Below are 17,357 nucleotides of genomic sequence, written 5' to 3'. Positions count from 1 at the left end.
TTAGATTAAAGATGCTGTAAAGTTTGGTCTCCCGTTTCAGTACTGGCTATCTTGCAAAGACGAGTAAGCCTAGACCGACTCTACGTTTGCACACTTGGAGCTCGAACTTTGAACGTGGGAAAGTGAATCGCTGGCGCTGACCACTGAGACAATTGTGTCAAATAGCTGCATTGACCCTCATTAGAACCGGTGCCCTTCCGCGGGCTGCTGACAGTAGGCTGAGTGCCACACTTCGAATACTTCAGCCAGGCTTCTCCTCCCTCGCGTTTTCCGCGATCCAGCGCCTTATCATTCGATCATTGGCCAATTACAACTCTTCGCCTTCCAGTCTCGTCTTTCGAAAGCTTGCTTTCGCTCACTGCTACAATCACAATGCAACAGACGTCAGCCTGTCACCATGAGCAACTCCTTGTTCGACCAGGATCTTTTCGGCCAGCTCACGCAAGACAGCGACTGTATCAACCCGATGGACTGCTAGTTGATCAAGGGTGAGTAGAAAAAAGGAAGTCAGCTGACGGAGGGGGCAAGGTACGCTCTGTCCTCAGATGTCGACTTTCGGCGTAACCTTCTCGACCTAGCCCCCTTTGATGGGTTTGGGACAACAAAACCAGCTACTGAAACAAGTCGAACTTTGGACATCCCTGCGCATCGAACGCTCCCACTATTTCTCACTGAGCATGTGTCCTACCATTATGGGACGGTGCCGGCCGAGTCAACAAGCGAGCCTCTCTAGTCGGTGCCATGCTAGCTATTACTACCCATGTAACATGGTTTGAGGCTCTTCCTCCCCTTCAGGAATGGCGGCTGTGCTGTGACGGGGTGCTGGGTAAGCAGACAGCGGCAACACACGTCATGGCCGCACGCATATGCGGGGCAGTTTTCTTCCTGCAGATTCAGGTTTAGCCCCATGGCGCTTGTCTTACACCGGAACACGTCGGACCAGTCATCACGTCCAGGGGATGTCTTATCACATTAGGTTCCATTGCGCCATCGCTAATGATGCGAATATCAGCGAGCTGGCCCCGGCGCGCTTCTAAGCTCAACCTCACGTTGCGGGGGATCTACGTGCTCAGCTCCCTGCATCACGGCACAGGCGAACCTGGAGACAAACAGACATGGCCGATCCCACTACGTCAAAAGGTCCGGCGGCAACCGACACACAGTCGGACGAGATTGGGATTGATGCGCCCATCCCGAAAGGCGAGGTCGACTCGGTCTACGAGGCCAAAGCCCGGGTGTTGAACGCTGCAGTAAACCATGCAGGCGCTCGATGGTGATTGTAGCTGACGCGCCGATAGATTCAAGAGATTGGCATGGGATGGTATCAGTGGCAGCTCTTCATCGTCGTTGGCTTTGGATGGGCCAGTGACAACCTCTGGCCCATCGTGACATCGCTCATCTGCAAGTCCCTCTCCTACCCGCGCCGCTGGCTGCTTACTGACACCCGTTCCAGTGACGCCCATAACCAATGAGTTCAACCCCGCCCGGCCGCCTCTTCTTTCTCTGGCACAGAACATCGGCCTCCTGGCCGGAGCCATGTTCTGGGGCTTCGGCTGCGACGTCTTCGGCCGCCGCTGGGCCTTCAACCTCACCCTGGGCATCACCAGCGTCTTCGGTCTCATAGCCGCTGGCTCTCCCAACTTCGCCGCCATCGGCTGTTTCGCCGCGCTCTGGAGTTTTGGCGTTGGCGGCAACCTGCCCGTCGATTCGGCAATCTTTCTTGAGTTCCTGCCCGGATCCCATCAGTATCTCCTGACAATCCTGTCCATCGACTGGGCCATTGCCCAAGTCATCGCTAACCTGGTGGCCTGGCCCCTGCTCGGAAACATGACGTGCCAGGAAGGCGAAGCATGCAGCAAGAGCAAGAACATGGGATGGCGCTATTTCATCATCTGCATGGGCGGCCTTGCCATGATCATGTTCTTCATCCGCTTCTTCTGCTTCACCATATACGAGTCCCCCAAATACCTGATGGGCAAGGGCAAAGACGAAGACGCAGTCCGCATAGTCCACGAAGTCGCCCGCCGTAACGGCAAGATCTCGACCCGTCAGCAACAACACTTCCAGCTACTCAGTTACCCCCTCATCACTGACCAAGCCCTCCAGTAACCATCGAAGACCTCCGCGCCTGCGACGACCCCACCGGCACATCCCAGTCATCCACCACCGCAGCCGCCGCCCTGCGCCGCCGCCTCGAGAAAGTCAACCTCACGCACGTGCGCGCCCTCTTCGCCACCAGGAAGCTCGCCTTCTCCACCTCCATCATCATCCTCGTATGGGCCTTCATCGGGCTCGGCTACCCTCTGTACAACGTTCGTGATCCCACCCAATCCGGCTCTCCAATACACACACACCCCTCCCCCCCAATCCCATCCATTCACCGCGCAACAACCCCGTCGCTTCCAGCCCCCCCCCTCCCCACACGCTCAAGTACGCTCGCAAGCACGCACCCCAGACGACCCAACCCAACCTCTAACAAACACCCCTCCCCCCAAACAGGCCTTCCTCCCCTACATCCAAGCCACGCGCGGCGCCGCCTTCGGCGACAGCAGCACGTACCTCACGTACCGCAACTCGCTCATCATCGCGGTGCTGGGCGTGCCGGGCGCGCTCATCGGCGGGCTGCTGGTCGAGGTGCCGCGGCTGGGCCGGCGCGGCACGCTCGCGCTCAGCACCGCCGCCACGGGCGCCTTCCTCTACGCCAGCACCACCGCCCTCGACAGCACCGCGCTGCTCGGCTGGAACTGCGCCTACAACTTCTGCTCCAACGTCATGTACGCCGTGCTGTACGCCTACACGCCCGAGGTCTTCGTCACCAGGGACCGCGGCACCGGGAACGCGCTGACGGCGACGGGGAATCGCGTGTTTGGCATCATGGCGGTGAGTGGCTTTGGGATGTTTCCCCCCCTTCTTTTTTCTTTTTTCTTTGCTTGTTGTTGGTTGAGGTTCTCGGTGTTGTTGTGGGGAAAGGGAAGATCATGGGAAAGGAAGCGATAACAAAGAAAAAGGGAACGGTTGGCTGACGTGTGCTTGTCGTAGCCGATAATCGCCATGTTTGCGGATTTGCAGACGGCAGTGCCCGTGTATACGAGTGGTGCATTATTCATTGCGGCGGGGCTTATGGTGCTGGTTCTGCCGTTTGAACCGCAGGGGAAGGCGAGTTTGTGAGGGCGGTGGCGATTGAGTTGGGGGTGGTTTTGCAGCATGAGTGCATGGATAGGGTGTGTGGGATGGGTTAAGATCTAGCGAGGGGGGGTTTGAAGGAATATTTCACTTTGAATAATCAAGGGTGTGGGAGGTATAACTTAATATAGGTGGGAAGAGAAAAGCTAATATTCCGTTACGTATAAAATCCGGAATGCGACGGCCGTCGATTGTTTCGTCTGCAAAAGGAATGGAGCTATCTATTATTTAATAAATGGGGCAACGGTTATGGTGTCGAGGACAACGCGAGGCTGAGGGGTGATGTGGACATAGGTAGGGAACAAAAGACACGGAAATATGAATCTGAGTTATAGCTCCAGGCGAATGGTTGCGTCTTCTTACTCAGCTTTGAGACAGTATAAACACCTCGAGACATAGGATTCTACTACTCACGTAGATATGATTCAGCACCTCTATGACCCCGATGTAGATATGCTGGATTCATTTGCCGTCCCGTTGTGAGACCAGTATCATTATCCCTAGAAAGGAGTGTTTGTTGGCACATTATGCCATGTTTGCTGAGTCTGCTTGTACGACAAGGACTATTAAGAGGGCAAATGTACGATGAGACAGGGATGATTGGACCCATGGGGCTTTCTACATGTGTTTCTGGACCCGAACAGCCAGCCCCCCATCAAGGAAAGCCGAACCACGATCGACTTGAGCAGTCTGCATGTTAAAACTATGTCGTCTCTTAAAATTAGTTGGTACACAGTCAAGCCTTATGGCTTTCCTTTACCCTTTCAGTCACCTTGCAAGCCACGCAGTCACAATCTCCATCCGCTCCTTATCACTCAAGCGCTGCATCTCGTCCTCGCCCTGCAGGACCTCGGCAGCCGCCAAACACTCTTCCGGGCTTGCCTTCCGCGACAGTTCTTTCTCGATCGACTTTTGTATACCCGTGAACGCGTATCCCGGTACTCCAAGAGCTCCTGATTGACGCACAAAAAAAATCAGTCAGCAGTCCGACAAGCTCGAAGGAAAGAAAAAGAACTTGCCAGCAGCCGGCTTGCAAACAATGCCACCCAGCCCTTTCCCGAATCCCTTCAAGAAACCCACCGGCCCCTCCTTCTGCGCACCTTTGACCGGCTGCACGAAGAGCCCCGTGATGCCGTCGAACAAGCCATACCCAAGGCCCTATCGACTCCCACGACGTCAGCAAACAAACATTCCCAGACAGATGCACCAAATCAAACCCAAAAACAAGAACAAGAACAAGGACAAGACCAACCTTCCCCGCCGCGACCAACCCCGACGCCACCCCATCGATCCTCTCTTCCTCCCTCACCGTCTCGTCCCCATACAGCCTCGGCACGTTGTTGAACCCCCTCGCCAACCCGCTCGTATACACGCCCGGCGCCTTCAAGCCGGCGCCCACGATGCGCGCCACGCCCAAGCCCGTGCTCGCCGCCACCGCCGCATACGGACTGCCCTCATCCCTTCCCTCTCCCTCTCCCCTCCCCCTCCTCCCCCCCATCCCCACCGTCGTCGACGTATCCCCCGAGCCCGAGCCCCCTCCCCCATTCACCGTCCCGCTCACCACCGTCCCCGTGCCCGACGGCGTGAAGCACACGCCCCTCTTCCTCCCCTCTTCCCCATCCTCCTCCACCGTCGACACAGACGCCGCCGTCGACGCAACGCTCGGCGGCGCCGTAGGGTTGTAATCGCCAAACCGGTCCGACCCGTGCTGATCCAAATCCAACAAGTCGTCGTCGTAAACGGCCGACGACAGCAGCGAGCGGAAGTCGTAAGCCCCTCCGTCGCGGGCGGCGGCGTCGTCGCGGGCCATGCGGACCTGGCGGAAGGCTTCGCGGGGGCCCTGGGCAGCGCCGCTGACGATTTCGTGGATGGTGGCGTAGGTGCTGAGGGCGATGGAGGAGAGAGGGTCGGTTGGGGAGAGGAGGGAGGAATTAGAGGCGGGATGGATGCTGTATGTGGGCGACATGTGGTTTGAGGACCGACCGACGTACGTGTGCAGCTAGGAAGCTGGAGGACGATGGGGGGGGGGGGGGAAGAGGCATTGCTTACAGCTGTACGTCACCGCCCTCGAGCTGACCCTCGCTCACAAGGACCGTCGCGGCGAGCGTGGAGAGCGGGGCGCCGGTGCCGTCGACTGATCTGCCCTTGTTGGTGCGCCAGCGCGCCTCGCGGGCGGGGAGCACGACGCATCTGCCCTGAGGGGGCGCGGGGGTGTAAGGCGGCGGCGGAGGTAGTAGCGGGATGTCGCTTGCTGCTGTTGATGTTTGAGAGGAGGCGTCGGCGTAGAGTGGTTGGACGCGGCGCTGATGATCTGCACCGGGTGGGGCTGCGGCGGGATCTGCTGCTACCTGCATGAGCGGCTCTGCAGCAGCGGGCATCGATGAGCCGCTTCGGCTCTGCAGGGAGGGCGCTCTCATGGTTGGCGGGCGATGTTGCGAAAGATGTAAGCGGGCAGCTTGTTGGAGAGCTTGGATGACGGCGTCTGTGTGGGGGGGAAGGCGCGTGCTGTCATTGATGGTCAGCGGACCAGCCCAGCCACGGGAGCCGCGGCGGCGCGGCGGGGCGGAATGGAGCGGCTTGCTGGCTAGGCAACAGCGCTGCGGCATTCATTGCAACACCATCAACCGTTCCACCACGACAACGGATCCGTCGTGTTTCGGCTCCATCGTGGCGTATAGCTTCATCAATGTGGAGCAGAGTGGCGGTCCCAGACCTGCCCGCTTCGGTTAGACCCTTCGGCCCGACACCCGCTTGCTCGCTTTATATTCACTTTACTCTCATCATTCAAGGAGAGATAGGTAAATGATTTGTTGCTATCCGTGACCAAGACACCAATAGTTGTCGACATCCAGCGCGAGGACCCCATCATCCCTCAAACACCCCCTCGCCCCCCTCCCACAACACCTCTCCCTCCCCACCTCCCGCCACCACACTGACCCACGGCGCCCCCTCCGCACTAAGCACAAACCTCACGTCCCCCGCATCCTCCGAACCCGTCCGCGTATTCCACACCGCGCTCCCATTCACGTAATCCACCAAGTTCCCATCGCCCTGAAAGTTCAAACTGCACCACTCCCCTTCCTCCCCGCACGTTCCGTCCGCGACGGTGCCCACCCCCGACGCCCACAGCGGCGTCCAGCTGCCGTCGCCGCTGCTCGTCGTGTCGTACACGACCAAGTTGTTGTCGCCTTGGTACTGCGTCACGACGCCGCGCCCGGTGCTCGACACCAGCGTCGCGAGCGTGGCCGGAGGGTGGACGGCGAGGGCGTTGGGTGCGAAGGTCGTTGTGGACGGGGGAGGGGCGGTGGTGCCGGGGCTCGTGCAGAGGAAGTTTGTGGCGTTGGCGGTGGTGGGCGCGAAGTCGGGTTGGAGGGCGTAGGGGGCGGACAGGCCGGGGGCGTAGTAGACGAGTCTTTGGTTGGCGGCGAAGGCGTTTTGGATGGTGGGGGAGCAGGACGTCGCGCTGGCGAAGGAGGACGAGGGGGAGGAGAGGGCGGAGACGGAGTTGTTTGTGACCTATGTGAAGAAAAGGGGGGATGAGTGTTGGTATACGACGGGAAAAGAAAGGCGAGGGGGTGGCAGAGGCAGAGCTTACCGTCAGTCCGTCCTTCCACCCGTTGATGGCGATGGCGAAGGGGATGTTGCCGGCGAAGGCGTTCCCCGTTACCGTCACCGGCCCTGAGTTCTCGAAGCCGGCCGTTGCCCCGAAGGACCAGACGTGCGCCCCGATGCTGATGCCGACGTTGAAGAGCTTGTCGCCCGTGATGGTGTTGTCGCGGACTTCGACGTTGGCGTAGCTTCCGCCGTAGAGGGCTTGGTCGACCAGGTTGATGGCCCCGAAGCCCCGTTCGGTGGCCGACGACGTGATGGTGTTGCGCAAGACTTTGGTACCTGGTGCCCCGAAGATGACGATGCCGCCGTCGGTGCTACCCGTGATCTGCGCGAGTTTGGATCAGACATTGTACAGATGGGTTTGGAGGAGAGCTGGCCACTTACGGAATTGTCGGAGATGGTGGAGTCGGTGCACTGGAAGGAGATGCCTAGAGGGTAGGTTAGTATTGCGTTGTATATCCTTCAATGTGGTGTGGATTACCATCCGCATACTCGGTCCCTTCGATACCGCAAGGGCCGATGTCATTGTTTGTTAGTGTGGCATTGAGGCAAGGCGGATCGGTGTCGGTGCTGCTCTGTCCACCGAATCCGACAGCCAGGCAGCTCCAACCCCTGGGGTTTCTAGACGCGACGTGGTCTACAACCTGACCATTCGAATGACCACCAATGTCAATGTTCGCATCGCCGCCTGGTCATGACGTAAGAATCAAGTGCAGTAAGATACAAAAGGACTGAGAAAGAAGAACTCACCCGTGTACCCCGTCTCCGCTCTATTCCCATCCACAATGATATTTCGCAGCTTGATTCCATCCAAAAATTTTGCGAATACCGTGGTATTGGCGCTCGCGCCTGCTGCCAGCTTAATCGTCGCTCTGCCACCCCCTGTTGGGTATCCCTCGGTCGATAGCTCTTGGTCATTGGCAGTTAGTTTGACGGTGTCTGTCACCGTAACGACAGCTCCCTGGCATAGCTGCACTATATGGCCCGCCCCATTGCTGGAGAAGCGCTCATTGATAGCCGTCTCGTCCGCGCCGGTAGAGATACAGGGAAAGGCTGCAGAGGGAGACGAGGTTGTCGATACAGAGACTGCAAGAATGCATGGGATTGTAGCTGCTAGTAGTGGTAGGATGACTGGCAGTGGTGGCATTATGCTTGGTCGTTATGTAGAAGGAGTGCAGATCTGCGAATGCTTGTCGTAGGCCGTGCATGATATTTATATCAACGAATAATGACTACAGGCATTAGAGCCAATTGATGATTCATGCTCCATCAAGTCTGCTTCTGCGTCTTCTGATTGCTCCGTCCGTTGCGATCGATCCGGTATGGCGAGATGGATTTGGTCACCTGTGTCAGCCTCGGGCTCGATTGCGAGCCGGGCCGGTCAGCCGCATTTGGTTTAACCTAATGAGGCAGTCAGGTAACGAAACAGGATGAAAGACGCCGGCCTGGATTATTTGTGCGACTTGACTTTGTTGGTGGCGCGTCGAAGGCGGAAAGGTGGAGCGAGGGCTTTGCTTACACCCCCGTCCGCCCCGTATCCACGAAGAGGCAGAGCATGTTCTGGGCCCGCGGCTTGCTAAATGATTGTGACGGTCCAAGTCTCGCACTGTTCGAAAAGCTTGACGCCTCCACCTCGGTCCGCCCGTGACTGGAATACCCCGGCACGACAGTACTCGCCATCTCGTCGCCCGCTAGGGATGAGGATCAACCCCGAAACTGCCAAGTGATCGTTCGGGGTTGCTATGAAAGAATATTCACCCAAACAGGTGTTTGCTCGGATAGCGAGAAGTAGCACTCGCTGGGCTCTTAGATCGTATGCCGGGAATGCCTCGCCACCACAACTCTCGACGTACTTCGGAAGCAGCGCCTGCCCGTCAAAGCTGCACTCGGCTACGTGAGAGCCGTTCGACACTATCTCCCAGCCACTCCATGTGAATTCTCGACACGGGTGCAAAGCTTCGGTACGGAGGCAGATGTACGCTTTGCTCTGGAGTGTCAAATGACCGTCGACAATCCTGCCGAAGGGGTTGAGGCCATCACAAGCGGTGTCTGCCTCCATCACCCGAATGAACTGGCGTGCGTTGATTGTTGGCGACCCAGGATTATCGTGCGTAAGGTCTGCATGTCGGGCTTGGGCGAGCCAGCTCCACGACGGAGCCACATACTCGGGAGTGTCGGGGAGGATTATATTGGCACGAACATGATGTTGCTGCTGCTCATCGCTACCGCCGCGGCTCTGCCAAAGCAGTCCGTTGGAGAGATCGGATTGCCACAGGCCGGCTAGGTAACGGTCGCCGGTCATGCTTGCAATCTTCTTCGCGAACGCGGATATGGCCGGGAGTCGATCGTGCGGCACGGTCAGGCAACGGGACGAGTATTCCAGGATCTGCCGGTACCATTTCCAGTGCTGTGAGGAGGACAGACGTGCCGTCATATTGATGTAACTTCGCAGCGAAAACTCCTCGGGTTGCTGGTCGCCGTGGTGCAGCTCGGAGCAGTACTTCTCGTCGCAGCTCCAGTGCAGTCCGGTGGCTCCAAAGTACAGGCGACTGGTGGCGAATAGCTGTTCTGTAAACGTCCATCCACGGCTCCCCCACCTTGTCTCCTTGGTATCTCGGAGGAATTGCAGTCGTACATGTAAATCTTTGGTGAAGTTGGCATCTTCGATCATGTACGAGCCCTGGATGGGCGGATTCAGCGCGGACTGAAATGCAATATGAGCGACAGATCTTGGGTCAAGTGGTGAGCGACTCAAGAAGCCTTCGTGGCAAGACTTTGCAACTGTTGGAATGATTGTGATGTAGGCCTGCTCGTAGATTTCCGCCATTCGCGGGGACTCAAGCTCCCAGTCTTGCTTGTCATCTTGAATGATGCAGAGTGAGTCTATCCAGAGAAAGGGAATACCGAGGCTCCGACAGACGGTAACTGCGTCTTGATAGTTCCTCGGCAACGTTTCGAAAGGGATCGATGTGGACATGGCATCGATGTTCTCTCTGGTAGTTTTGAGGGGCGGCCTGGCCGGGTCACCCCAACAGTGGCTCAAGGCTGCATATTTCCATGGCACCCCCTCCATCACTTCAGTGTGCTCGAAACTGCCAATCAACCGGATTCCGCCTTGGGCATCCGTGTTTCGCACATCGAGAAGCCGCGTTGGCAGAGTATCTGCATTCTTCATGAGAGCGGAATGGTCTTTGCACCCACTGATCCAGCCGGTAATCATTTCGGCTACGCCGCGTTGCAGTTGGGTCCCATCTTCTGACAAGATGCTTTCGTATCTTGGTCGCCTTGTGATGCCCAGCCATTCGGTAGAAGCACCTGGGTCATCAGCTATGCTGAAGCTTGTCGCAGATCTGGACGACACTCACCAGGATGGGCTGCAATTGGGAATGCGAACTCCTCGCTGCGACTTACCACCGCGCGGTTGTAGACGAGATTGACTTTGAGGCTCTGGAGATGCTTGCCCCAGGAATAACGCATTCGGCTGATCTCGATTGTCTCACTCCCATCCAGCTCATGCCACATCTGGCCGTAGTAGCTTCTGAGAGACCGTATCAGCAGCCGACAGAATTGGCAGCCAGCCTTCTCTGTTGCACTGAGTGATGGCATGTCGCGAAGCCGATCGACCCGGCTGTAATCTAGCTCGATGGTTGACTGTCTGAAACGTAGTTTCTTCGCAGATGTCCTCGAGGAAGGGGCTCGCCCACCACGCTCGCGGTCATTTAGCTCCAGAACGCGGCAGTAGCCGCATAATCCGTTCGTCACTCTCAGAGCAGCCGTAAGTTCGGGTGAAAGTGATAGGTTCGATGTGCTTGAGAAGGTATGATCGGATGGCCGAGGGACATCAAGCTGGGTGCGTGACTCCTGGCTCGACTCACCAAGTCCGCGGCACCTCCGCTTCCTCGTAAGATACTGTGACGAAGCGTCCGTAGTATCTTGGTCTCTGAGGTCTCTGGTTCTCATCGCCATCGTTGCGTATCGCACGTCAGGACAGGAAGGCGTGTTGGTGTCTGTTTCCCTGTGTTGCTGAACAACGGGTGCTCATCTCCATCCCAAGTCGGATGCACGGCCTTGTGGTGGGGATGCCAGCCCTGCGAAACTGGAAGAGGTGAGATCAAGAACTTCTGAGCGCGAGCGTCTGAGGTTCGGCTTGGGTCCTTGCTTTCGTTCCGGCCCCCGAAGCCCTGCCCACTTTAAGTAGTCGCGTGGCACAGCCTCGCGCTTGGCAGTAGGGGCGTCACAGCCACAACTGGAAGGTGACATTTTGGGAAAAGCTTACACCGAGCTGAATGAATCCACAAGAGTCGCGAATTCAAGCATAACAAGTTGGATAGAGATGCACATATTGTGCGTTACGACGCATAGGTCAAAGTAATACAAACATATACTCTTTTCGAATCACACCTACTACAATGAGCACAATACCATAATATGTCTTCTAGCCACTCTCCTCTGCTGGATGCAGTATCCCCAAGTCGGGCAGGCAATCCGCCTATCTACTCACATATCCTCAACGATGCTTCAACATAATGAGACATCCGCCCAGCTAAGCCAGGAAGCAAACGCCACCCCATCATCCTATTTTCCATCAGAAAAGGAGAGAAACCTCGCTAGGTTCGGTATCATAGCACAACAAGAAACCAAAATCAAAAACTTAAGCAAGCAGAACACCTCCACCGCTACCGCCGAACCGCCGAATAAGAAATGAGAAGCCAACGCGGAACGGCATACAATCACAACCTACTTTAGCGTTTCACTTCTCTTCACGCCCCCAAAGCCCCTCGCAAGCATCTCGTGAATCTCCAAGCTGGTCCTCGGTTGTCTCCTTCCCTGTTCCACATCCGCCATCTCCTGCTCAAACATCTCTTCTTGCCGCTGCTGCGCGTCCAACAACTCATCCGGCCGATTTCTCAACAAATCCCTCACCTCGCCCTCCCTGATCTGCTCCTCCTCAACCGTCCGCGTCTTCCTGATCCGACTCTCGTGCTGCACCAGCTCATCGTCCGCCAGTACCGCCTCCAACTCCGCCTCTTCCACATCGCTCTCATCGCTATCATCCCTCTCCACCAACCCGAACCAATCCCACTTCTTGCCCTTCTTCTTCCCTGACAACGAGACTCTCTTCTTCCCCTTCCTTTCCGGCACCCCCTCCCCCTCCTTCCCAAACCTTTCCCATCCCTGCGCCAACTCCTCCGCCGCCGCGTCCTCAAAGCGCGCCTTGATCGCCGGATCTTTCTCAAAAACCTGAAAACGATCGACATCCGTCGTCCAAAACGCCGCGCGGGCGGTCTTGACGCCAATCTCAAAGACAGCGACGCACGCCAAGATCATGATCAGCGTCAACCACCACAGCGCATTGCGACCGAAACGCATGGGATCCCACAGGCCCTCCTTGACGTAGTAAATCGTCTCCGTGTCCTTGTACGACGACGCGAGGATGATGCACCACAGGAACCAGCCGCCCACCGAGAGCACAAACGAAAACGCCGCCGTCGCCGTCTTGGTGTGCATCTCCAGCCCCTGGAGCTTGAACGAGATGAGGATGACGACGGACGTGAAGGTGAGGGTGCCGAGCGCGTAGATGCTCTGGTCGTTGGTGAAGACGGCCTGCGCGTACAGGCCCAGCATGCAGAAGAAGATGATGACCATCTCGCACGACGCCATGAACATCCAGCCGAGGTAGATCTTGAAGTTGAAGCCGCCGTTGCGCTGCCCCTTGGTGTAGAGCTCGGGCACGGCGATGAGCGTCGCTGGGGAGAGGTCTTTGTCGAAGATGCCGAGGATGATGACCGGGAGGGAGGTGAAGAGCGTGTTGAACATGCTCAAGCTCCACGACTCGTACAGACTGGTACCCGTGTAGCCGACCCACCGCTGATACAGAGCCTGCGTGAGGTAGAACAGGAACTCCTTCCAAAACGTTGCGACGGTGTACTTGCACGTCCGTATGTAGTTCCACCGTCCGTGGACGAGCAGCAGCTTGGTCAGGAACCTGAACTGCGCCATCGAGTAATCCGACACTCTTGCAGCCTGTAGACCTTCCTTACCCGTAATTCCGATGCCGACATGTGCCTCCTGGATCATGGCAATGTCATTTGCGCCGTCGCCGATGGCCAGCGTGATCGACTTCTTGACCTTCTTCCTCACCATGTTGACAAGACCTGCTTTCTGACTGGGACTGGCACGGCAACAAATGACCGAATCCGCAAGCACGGCTAGGTCAAAGAACAATGAGTACACCGGGCGGTCATTTTCGATCATGGCGAGAGTTTGACCATCAACAACGACGACTGAGTGGGCAATTTTTCCTTCGCTGATGTCCACAATCGCGGTAGCGATGCTCTGCTCGACCTCGCCAACTTCGTGATCTAAGATGGTGAGTGAAGAGTAGTCTTTGATTAGGCGACAAGAATGACCAATGTTGATGGCAGTCTCGCGCTTGTCGCCTGTAAGCATCCACATCTTAATGTTTGCCCGACGGAGCTTGTCAATCGTTTGTGGAACGCCATTTTGAAGCTTGTCCTCGATTGCAGTTGCACCAGCGAGATCCAGATCCTGTTCGATCATCTCACCAGCCCGCTCAATCATGTCTTGGCGGTCAACGAGACTGGTAGTAGCGTCAAGGTAAACCTTTTTCCATGCCTGGTATTCCTGTTCGTCAAGGAAGCGAAAGCCATACAGTAGTGTACGGAGACCTTCCGTGGAGAAGTCGTTGATGTGTTGGAAACACCGTTCGAAGACAGTCGGTTCATCCACGACAAGAGCCTCCTCAACGAGCTCATCCTCTTCATCGAGCTGCATCGAGCTGCGCGCCTCAGATACAGCCATCGACTGGCGTCCGTTGAATTGCGCGGACGGGCGAGGAGAATAGTACGTGGTATGTTCTTCCACGGAAGACACGTCAATCTCCCGTTCCCTGTCATTAAGCCATTCGTTCAATTCATCTCTGATGGGCTGCATCTTGGTATCTCCCATGCTCTGACGGCTTACTGCTCCGATGCTCTTGCGGCCCATGCTGAAACTAGGACGACTCATACTAGGACGGCTCATGCTGGGACGGCTCATGCTTCTGCGCTCAATCTGCTCGCTCCTCCGGGCAATCGCAACTTGGGCTTCCATGCTCTTACGTCTGTTCGCTCTGCGTTCAATCTCCACAACCTTCTCATGAGCTAGTGCAGCATTCTTCAGGCGTTGCATGATTATCGAGTCGGCACCCTTGCATAACAGACAGACGCGATTATCAGGGAAGCGTACAATTGCGGACATCCTCTTACGCTTGCTGGAGAACTCGATGACATCAAGGACTTCAAAGACCTCAACAACGGGTTCACCGTCAGCAGAAGGGAAGCTCTTCAAGGTGATCGTTCCAACGTCGCGATCGATGAGCATGAAGCCAAGCTCTTGCGCAGCTTTCACAAGAGCTAGTTCGTCTGGAGAAGAAGCCTGGAACTCAATGGCCCCGTCCTTACGTTTCTCTGGTAAACACGTATGGCATAGAGCAATCGAGAGCAGGAACATCCGGGCCTTTTTTGCGAAAACGGTGTAGGGCTTGCGCTGGATGTACTTGATCAAGTCCGAGGTCAAAAGCTCCGACTGAGGCTTAGAAGGGCGAGCGGAAGAAGTCCACTGACTCTCCACTTGAGCCTCGGCGGCCTCGGTTGCCTTAGCGGTGGCCTCGCCCCCAAGAGTCTCGAAGCCATCTTGGTTGTCAGACTTCATGGCATGCTTAACAGATGCGAGACTCTTCCTTAGAGGTTTCTTGCCTTTGTTCTTCCTCTTATGCGTCGGGCGCCTGATGAGTGCGCTCTCATTCTGCTCCAGATCGTAGTTGTGGAGCCATGCAGTTCCGGCAACGGACATCTTACGGAACTTCATTGAGTTGTCCGTAAGCGTGCCTGTCTTGTCGGAAAAAACATAGCTGATTTGGCCCAATTCCTCGTTGATCGTAGAGGTGCGAGGCTCGAAAGGCGTGTTGCTCTCCTTGTGATACATATCGATGTCGTTCAACATCCACATCTGCCAGACCTTGACGATTTCCAAACTGACATAGAGGGAGAGCGGAATCATGGTGTTGAACATGATGATGTACGATGCCAAAATCGGGAAAAAGGCAACGCTTGCATCTGTCAAGTACCATGCGTCGTCTTCATTCTTGCTTGACCAGACTTGGTAAGCGACGGTGTTGAAGATGGACAGGAGGATGACGAAAATGACGATGATGATGACAATTCTGTTGACTATGGTCTGGAGAGCCGGGGCCTTGATTCTTGGGTTCTTGTTAGCGTTCATGCGAATCTTGCAATCTTCGCCAGAGTAAATAACCATGCCGACAGCTTCAGGAGTGTTCCTCAGAATACTGCCACGATACATGATCTCGACATTTGTCAGAGGCGCTGTTTCTCCATTGTACGTAACCCGACCTTCGAAGTTGTACAGATCAGTGTTGGGGTCCTCTACAACAAAGTGTCCCCGGCATGAAGCAAGCTTGTCGTCTGTGTCACACGCCCCTGCCAGCAAGGCTGCCGTCTGCTTGCTTTTCAAATTGGTTTCGCCGTCCAGAGCCATGGTTTCAACATAGGCAATTCCATTAGCGCCAGTCGAATGGAGAAGAACTAGATCCGCTGGAGCCGCTTCATCGCGTTCAAGTTTAACGACGTGGCCAACTTTGAGTTCCTTCCATTTTGTCTTTGTCCAATGGGTCGGGCCAAGGGAGGGCGCCCCCAAGTCGTTCTCGGGGTTAGTCCTCGATGCCTCTTTATCCACAGGTTGATATGCATGCAGGACCTTGCACGTTCGATTGTTCTCGGCTTTGTCGAGGCGATATCTTCGAAGGTCATCGTAGCCTTCCTTTCCAATTGAAAGAGATACAAAGAACAATAGAGGGACAATGGTGGTATACTGCCCCGTGGTACTGAGGCCGGGTATCATCTGCAAAATGGAAACGCACAAAAAGTAGAAGTTTGCCAGCTTTGAGAACTGCGCGATGAGTTGGCGAGGCAGAAAGTTCCAGACATTGTAGCGACTCGAGCGGATGGTGTTGGAAACGTAGGGCTTCCCAATTCTTTCGTCAATCAACGTTTTCGTGCGCGACGCATCTAGGTCGATATGCCTGCCATCCTTGCTAGGAGGGATCTCCTTGATGCGGAACACGAATTTCCGTAGCTTGTCAGCATTCTCCCTCGCAGTCTTCACGATGCTCTTCCGACCCTCCCTTTCGTTGATCCAGGATTCATAGTTGGGCAGCGCGGAAATCCCTCTCAACGTCGACTTCCCGGATTCTCTCTTTTGCGATTGCGAGTGTGACTCAGCAGGGGCACGAGGAGGTGACACTTCAGCCTGTTCGACATTGACACTCGGGCCGTCACCGGACGACTTCTTCGGCTGGTCGCATGCGGCTGACATTGGTGGAACCTGACTGGAGGAAGCCCCCGCATCCTCCAACTCTATAACACTCCCTGGCGATGCAACCGGATTCTCCACATTGCGGCGGAACAACGAACTCCGAAGAGAATATCCTCTGTTTCGACCGGTCGGCGACAACGGTGAGAGCCTCGAGCGAGCGGTTTCCGGGCTTGTGGAGGCGGCTGTTGAGTGCGCTGTCTCCGCTACTGCGGGCGTAGTGTCTACCGAGAGATTGGGCGTGCCTGCTCTCTCCAGTTGCCCCATCGTGCTGCCAGGTAGTGTCGCGGGCGGCGATCTGCCATTGCCATTGCCAGCGGGGCCAACGTAGCCCGGAACCGCAGTCCGCTCGATGTCGGTGGAGAAACGAACTCTGATCGCGCGCTCGGTCGTCGGTGCGTTCGTGGGCGAGGAGAGAAGATCGGCGCCATCGACAGCGGAGGTGGTAGAGGCGGGCTGCTGATGCGCAGCAGCGGGATCTGTGAAGACACGGCGGCCTGACCTGTCGAGGTCGTGCATGCCGGTGCCGGCATGATTCGCGGCGTCTTCGGCGTTCGCGCTCTCATCGACGTGTGTCGAATGTCTGCGGCGCATATCGGGCAACCGTGGACTCGGTCGGTCGTCGTCGGCACCGGTCATGCTCTGGTGCGGTGTCTACCGGTGCGGCTCATCAGGGAATGCAGACGCGCTCAATCGCAGTCGGTGTGGGCGGGTATGTGCGGCGGATGACGGATGACGGATGACGTCGCGGGCCGGGGCCCGTGGGTTGAAGGATCGCAGAGCGAGCGGGAACAGCAGTCAGGACAGGTGGTGAGAGGATGCAAGGCTGCGTAGGAGGGGTTTGCGAGTAGGCTCAGTCGGGCACGAGCACGAGGTCGTTTGAGGCGCAGCAAATTGGTGCTTCTGGAAGGCCCAAAGCGGCTTCGTCAAGCTGCAGCGGAGCAAACGGCAGGCCTTGGGAGGCCGAGCCACCACACCCTTGCACTCCTCTACCACCGGTTGGCCCCGCCCTGCCCTGCCCTCCGCCCTCCGTCTGTCCAACGTTGGCCCCGCTAATTATAGACGTGACACCCAACGTAAGCTCGATAATGCTCCTCACTGGCCCACCCTTCTGCAGGAACGGTTCTTTGTTGCCTTTTCAGCAAACACTGCCGACAGTCGTATCGAAT

The 17,357-nt window shown here is 56.6% G+C and overlaps 5 protein-coding genes across 5 annotated transcripts; 1 reads left to right on the top strand and 4 right to left on the bottom strand.

Moving 5' to 3' along the window:
- Positions 1 to 1,115: 1,115 nt before the first annotated feature.
- BKCO1_5700066 (membrane transporter) lies at positions 1,116 to 3,168 on the top strand (the record flags this gene model as incomplete). Its single annotated transcript, XM_020277508.1, has 6 exons — positions 1,116 to 1,250; positions 1,299 to 1,401; positions 1,454 to 2,047; positions 2,107 to 2,312; positions 2,500 to 2,880; positions 3,040 to 3,168. The coding sequence occupies 6 exons, from the start codon at positions 1,116 to 1,118 to the stop codon at positions 3,166 to 3,168; spliced, it is 1,548 nt and encodes a 515-aa protein (XP_020126925.1).
- Positions 3,169 to 3,951: 783 nt separating this feature from the next.
- BKCO1_5700065 (glycosyltransferase family 1 protein) lies at positions 3,952 to 5,600 on the bottom strand (the record flags this gene model as incomplete). Its single annotated transcript, XM_020277507.1, has 4 exons — positions 3,952 to 4,136; positions 4,284 to 4,341; positions 4,436 to 5,132; positions 5,233 to 5,600. 4 exons carry the CDS (start codon positions 5,598 to 5,600, stop codon positions 3,952 to 3,954), a joined length of 1,308 nt encoding a protein of 435 aa, XP_020126922.1.
- Positions 5,601 to 6,048: 448 nt separating this feature from the next.
- BKCO1_5700064 (right-handed beta helix region protein) lies at positions 6,049 to 7,942 on the bottom strand (the record flags this gene model as incomplete). Its single annotated transcript, XM_020277506.1, has 5 exons — positions 6,049 to 6,699; positions 6,779 to 7,120; positions 7,180 to 7,223; positions 7,277 to 7,483; positions 7,546 to 7,942. The coding sequence occupies 5 exons, from the start codon at positions 7,940 to 7,942 to the stop codon at positions 6,049 to 6,051; spliced, it is 1,641 nt and encodes a 546-aa protein (XP_020126923.1).
- Positions 7,943 to 8,371: 429 nt separating this feature from the next.
- BKCO1_5700063 (heterokaryon incompatibility) lies at positions 8,372 to 10,761 on the bottom strand (the record flags this gene model as incomplete). Its single annotated transcript, XM_020277505.1, has 2 exons — positions 8,372 to 10,110; positions 10,161 to 10,761. 2 exons carry the CDS (start codon positions 10,759 to 10,761, stop codon positions 8,372 to 8,374), a joined length of 2,340 nt encoding a protein of 779 aa, XP_020126926.1.
- Positions 10,762 to 11,532: 771 nt separating this feature from the next.
- BKCO1_5700062 (p-type atpase) lies at positions 11,533 to 16,827 on the bottom strand (the record flags this gene model as incomplete). Its single annotated transcript, XM_020277504.1, has 1 exon — positions 11,533 to 16,827. The coding sequence occupies one exon, from the start codon at positions 16,825 to 16,827 to the stop codon at positions 11,533 to 11,535; it is 5,295 nt and encodes a 1,764-aa protein (XP_020126927.1).
- Between the last annotated feature and the right edge of the window lie 530 nt (positions 16,828 to 17,357).

This window comes from Diplodia corticola, assembly GCF_001883845.1.
Source record: "Diplodia corticola strain CBS 112549 chromosome Unknown scaffold57, whole genome shotgun sequence".
Lineage (NCBI taxonomy): Eukaryota > Fungi > Ascomycota > Dothideomycetes > Botryosphaeriales > Botryosphaeriaceae > Diplodia > Diplodia corticola.
This window is presented reverse-complemented; position numbering and strand designations above follow the sequence as displayed.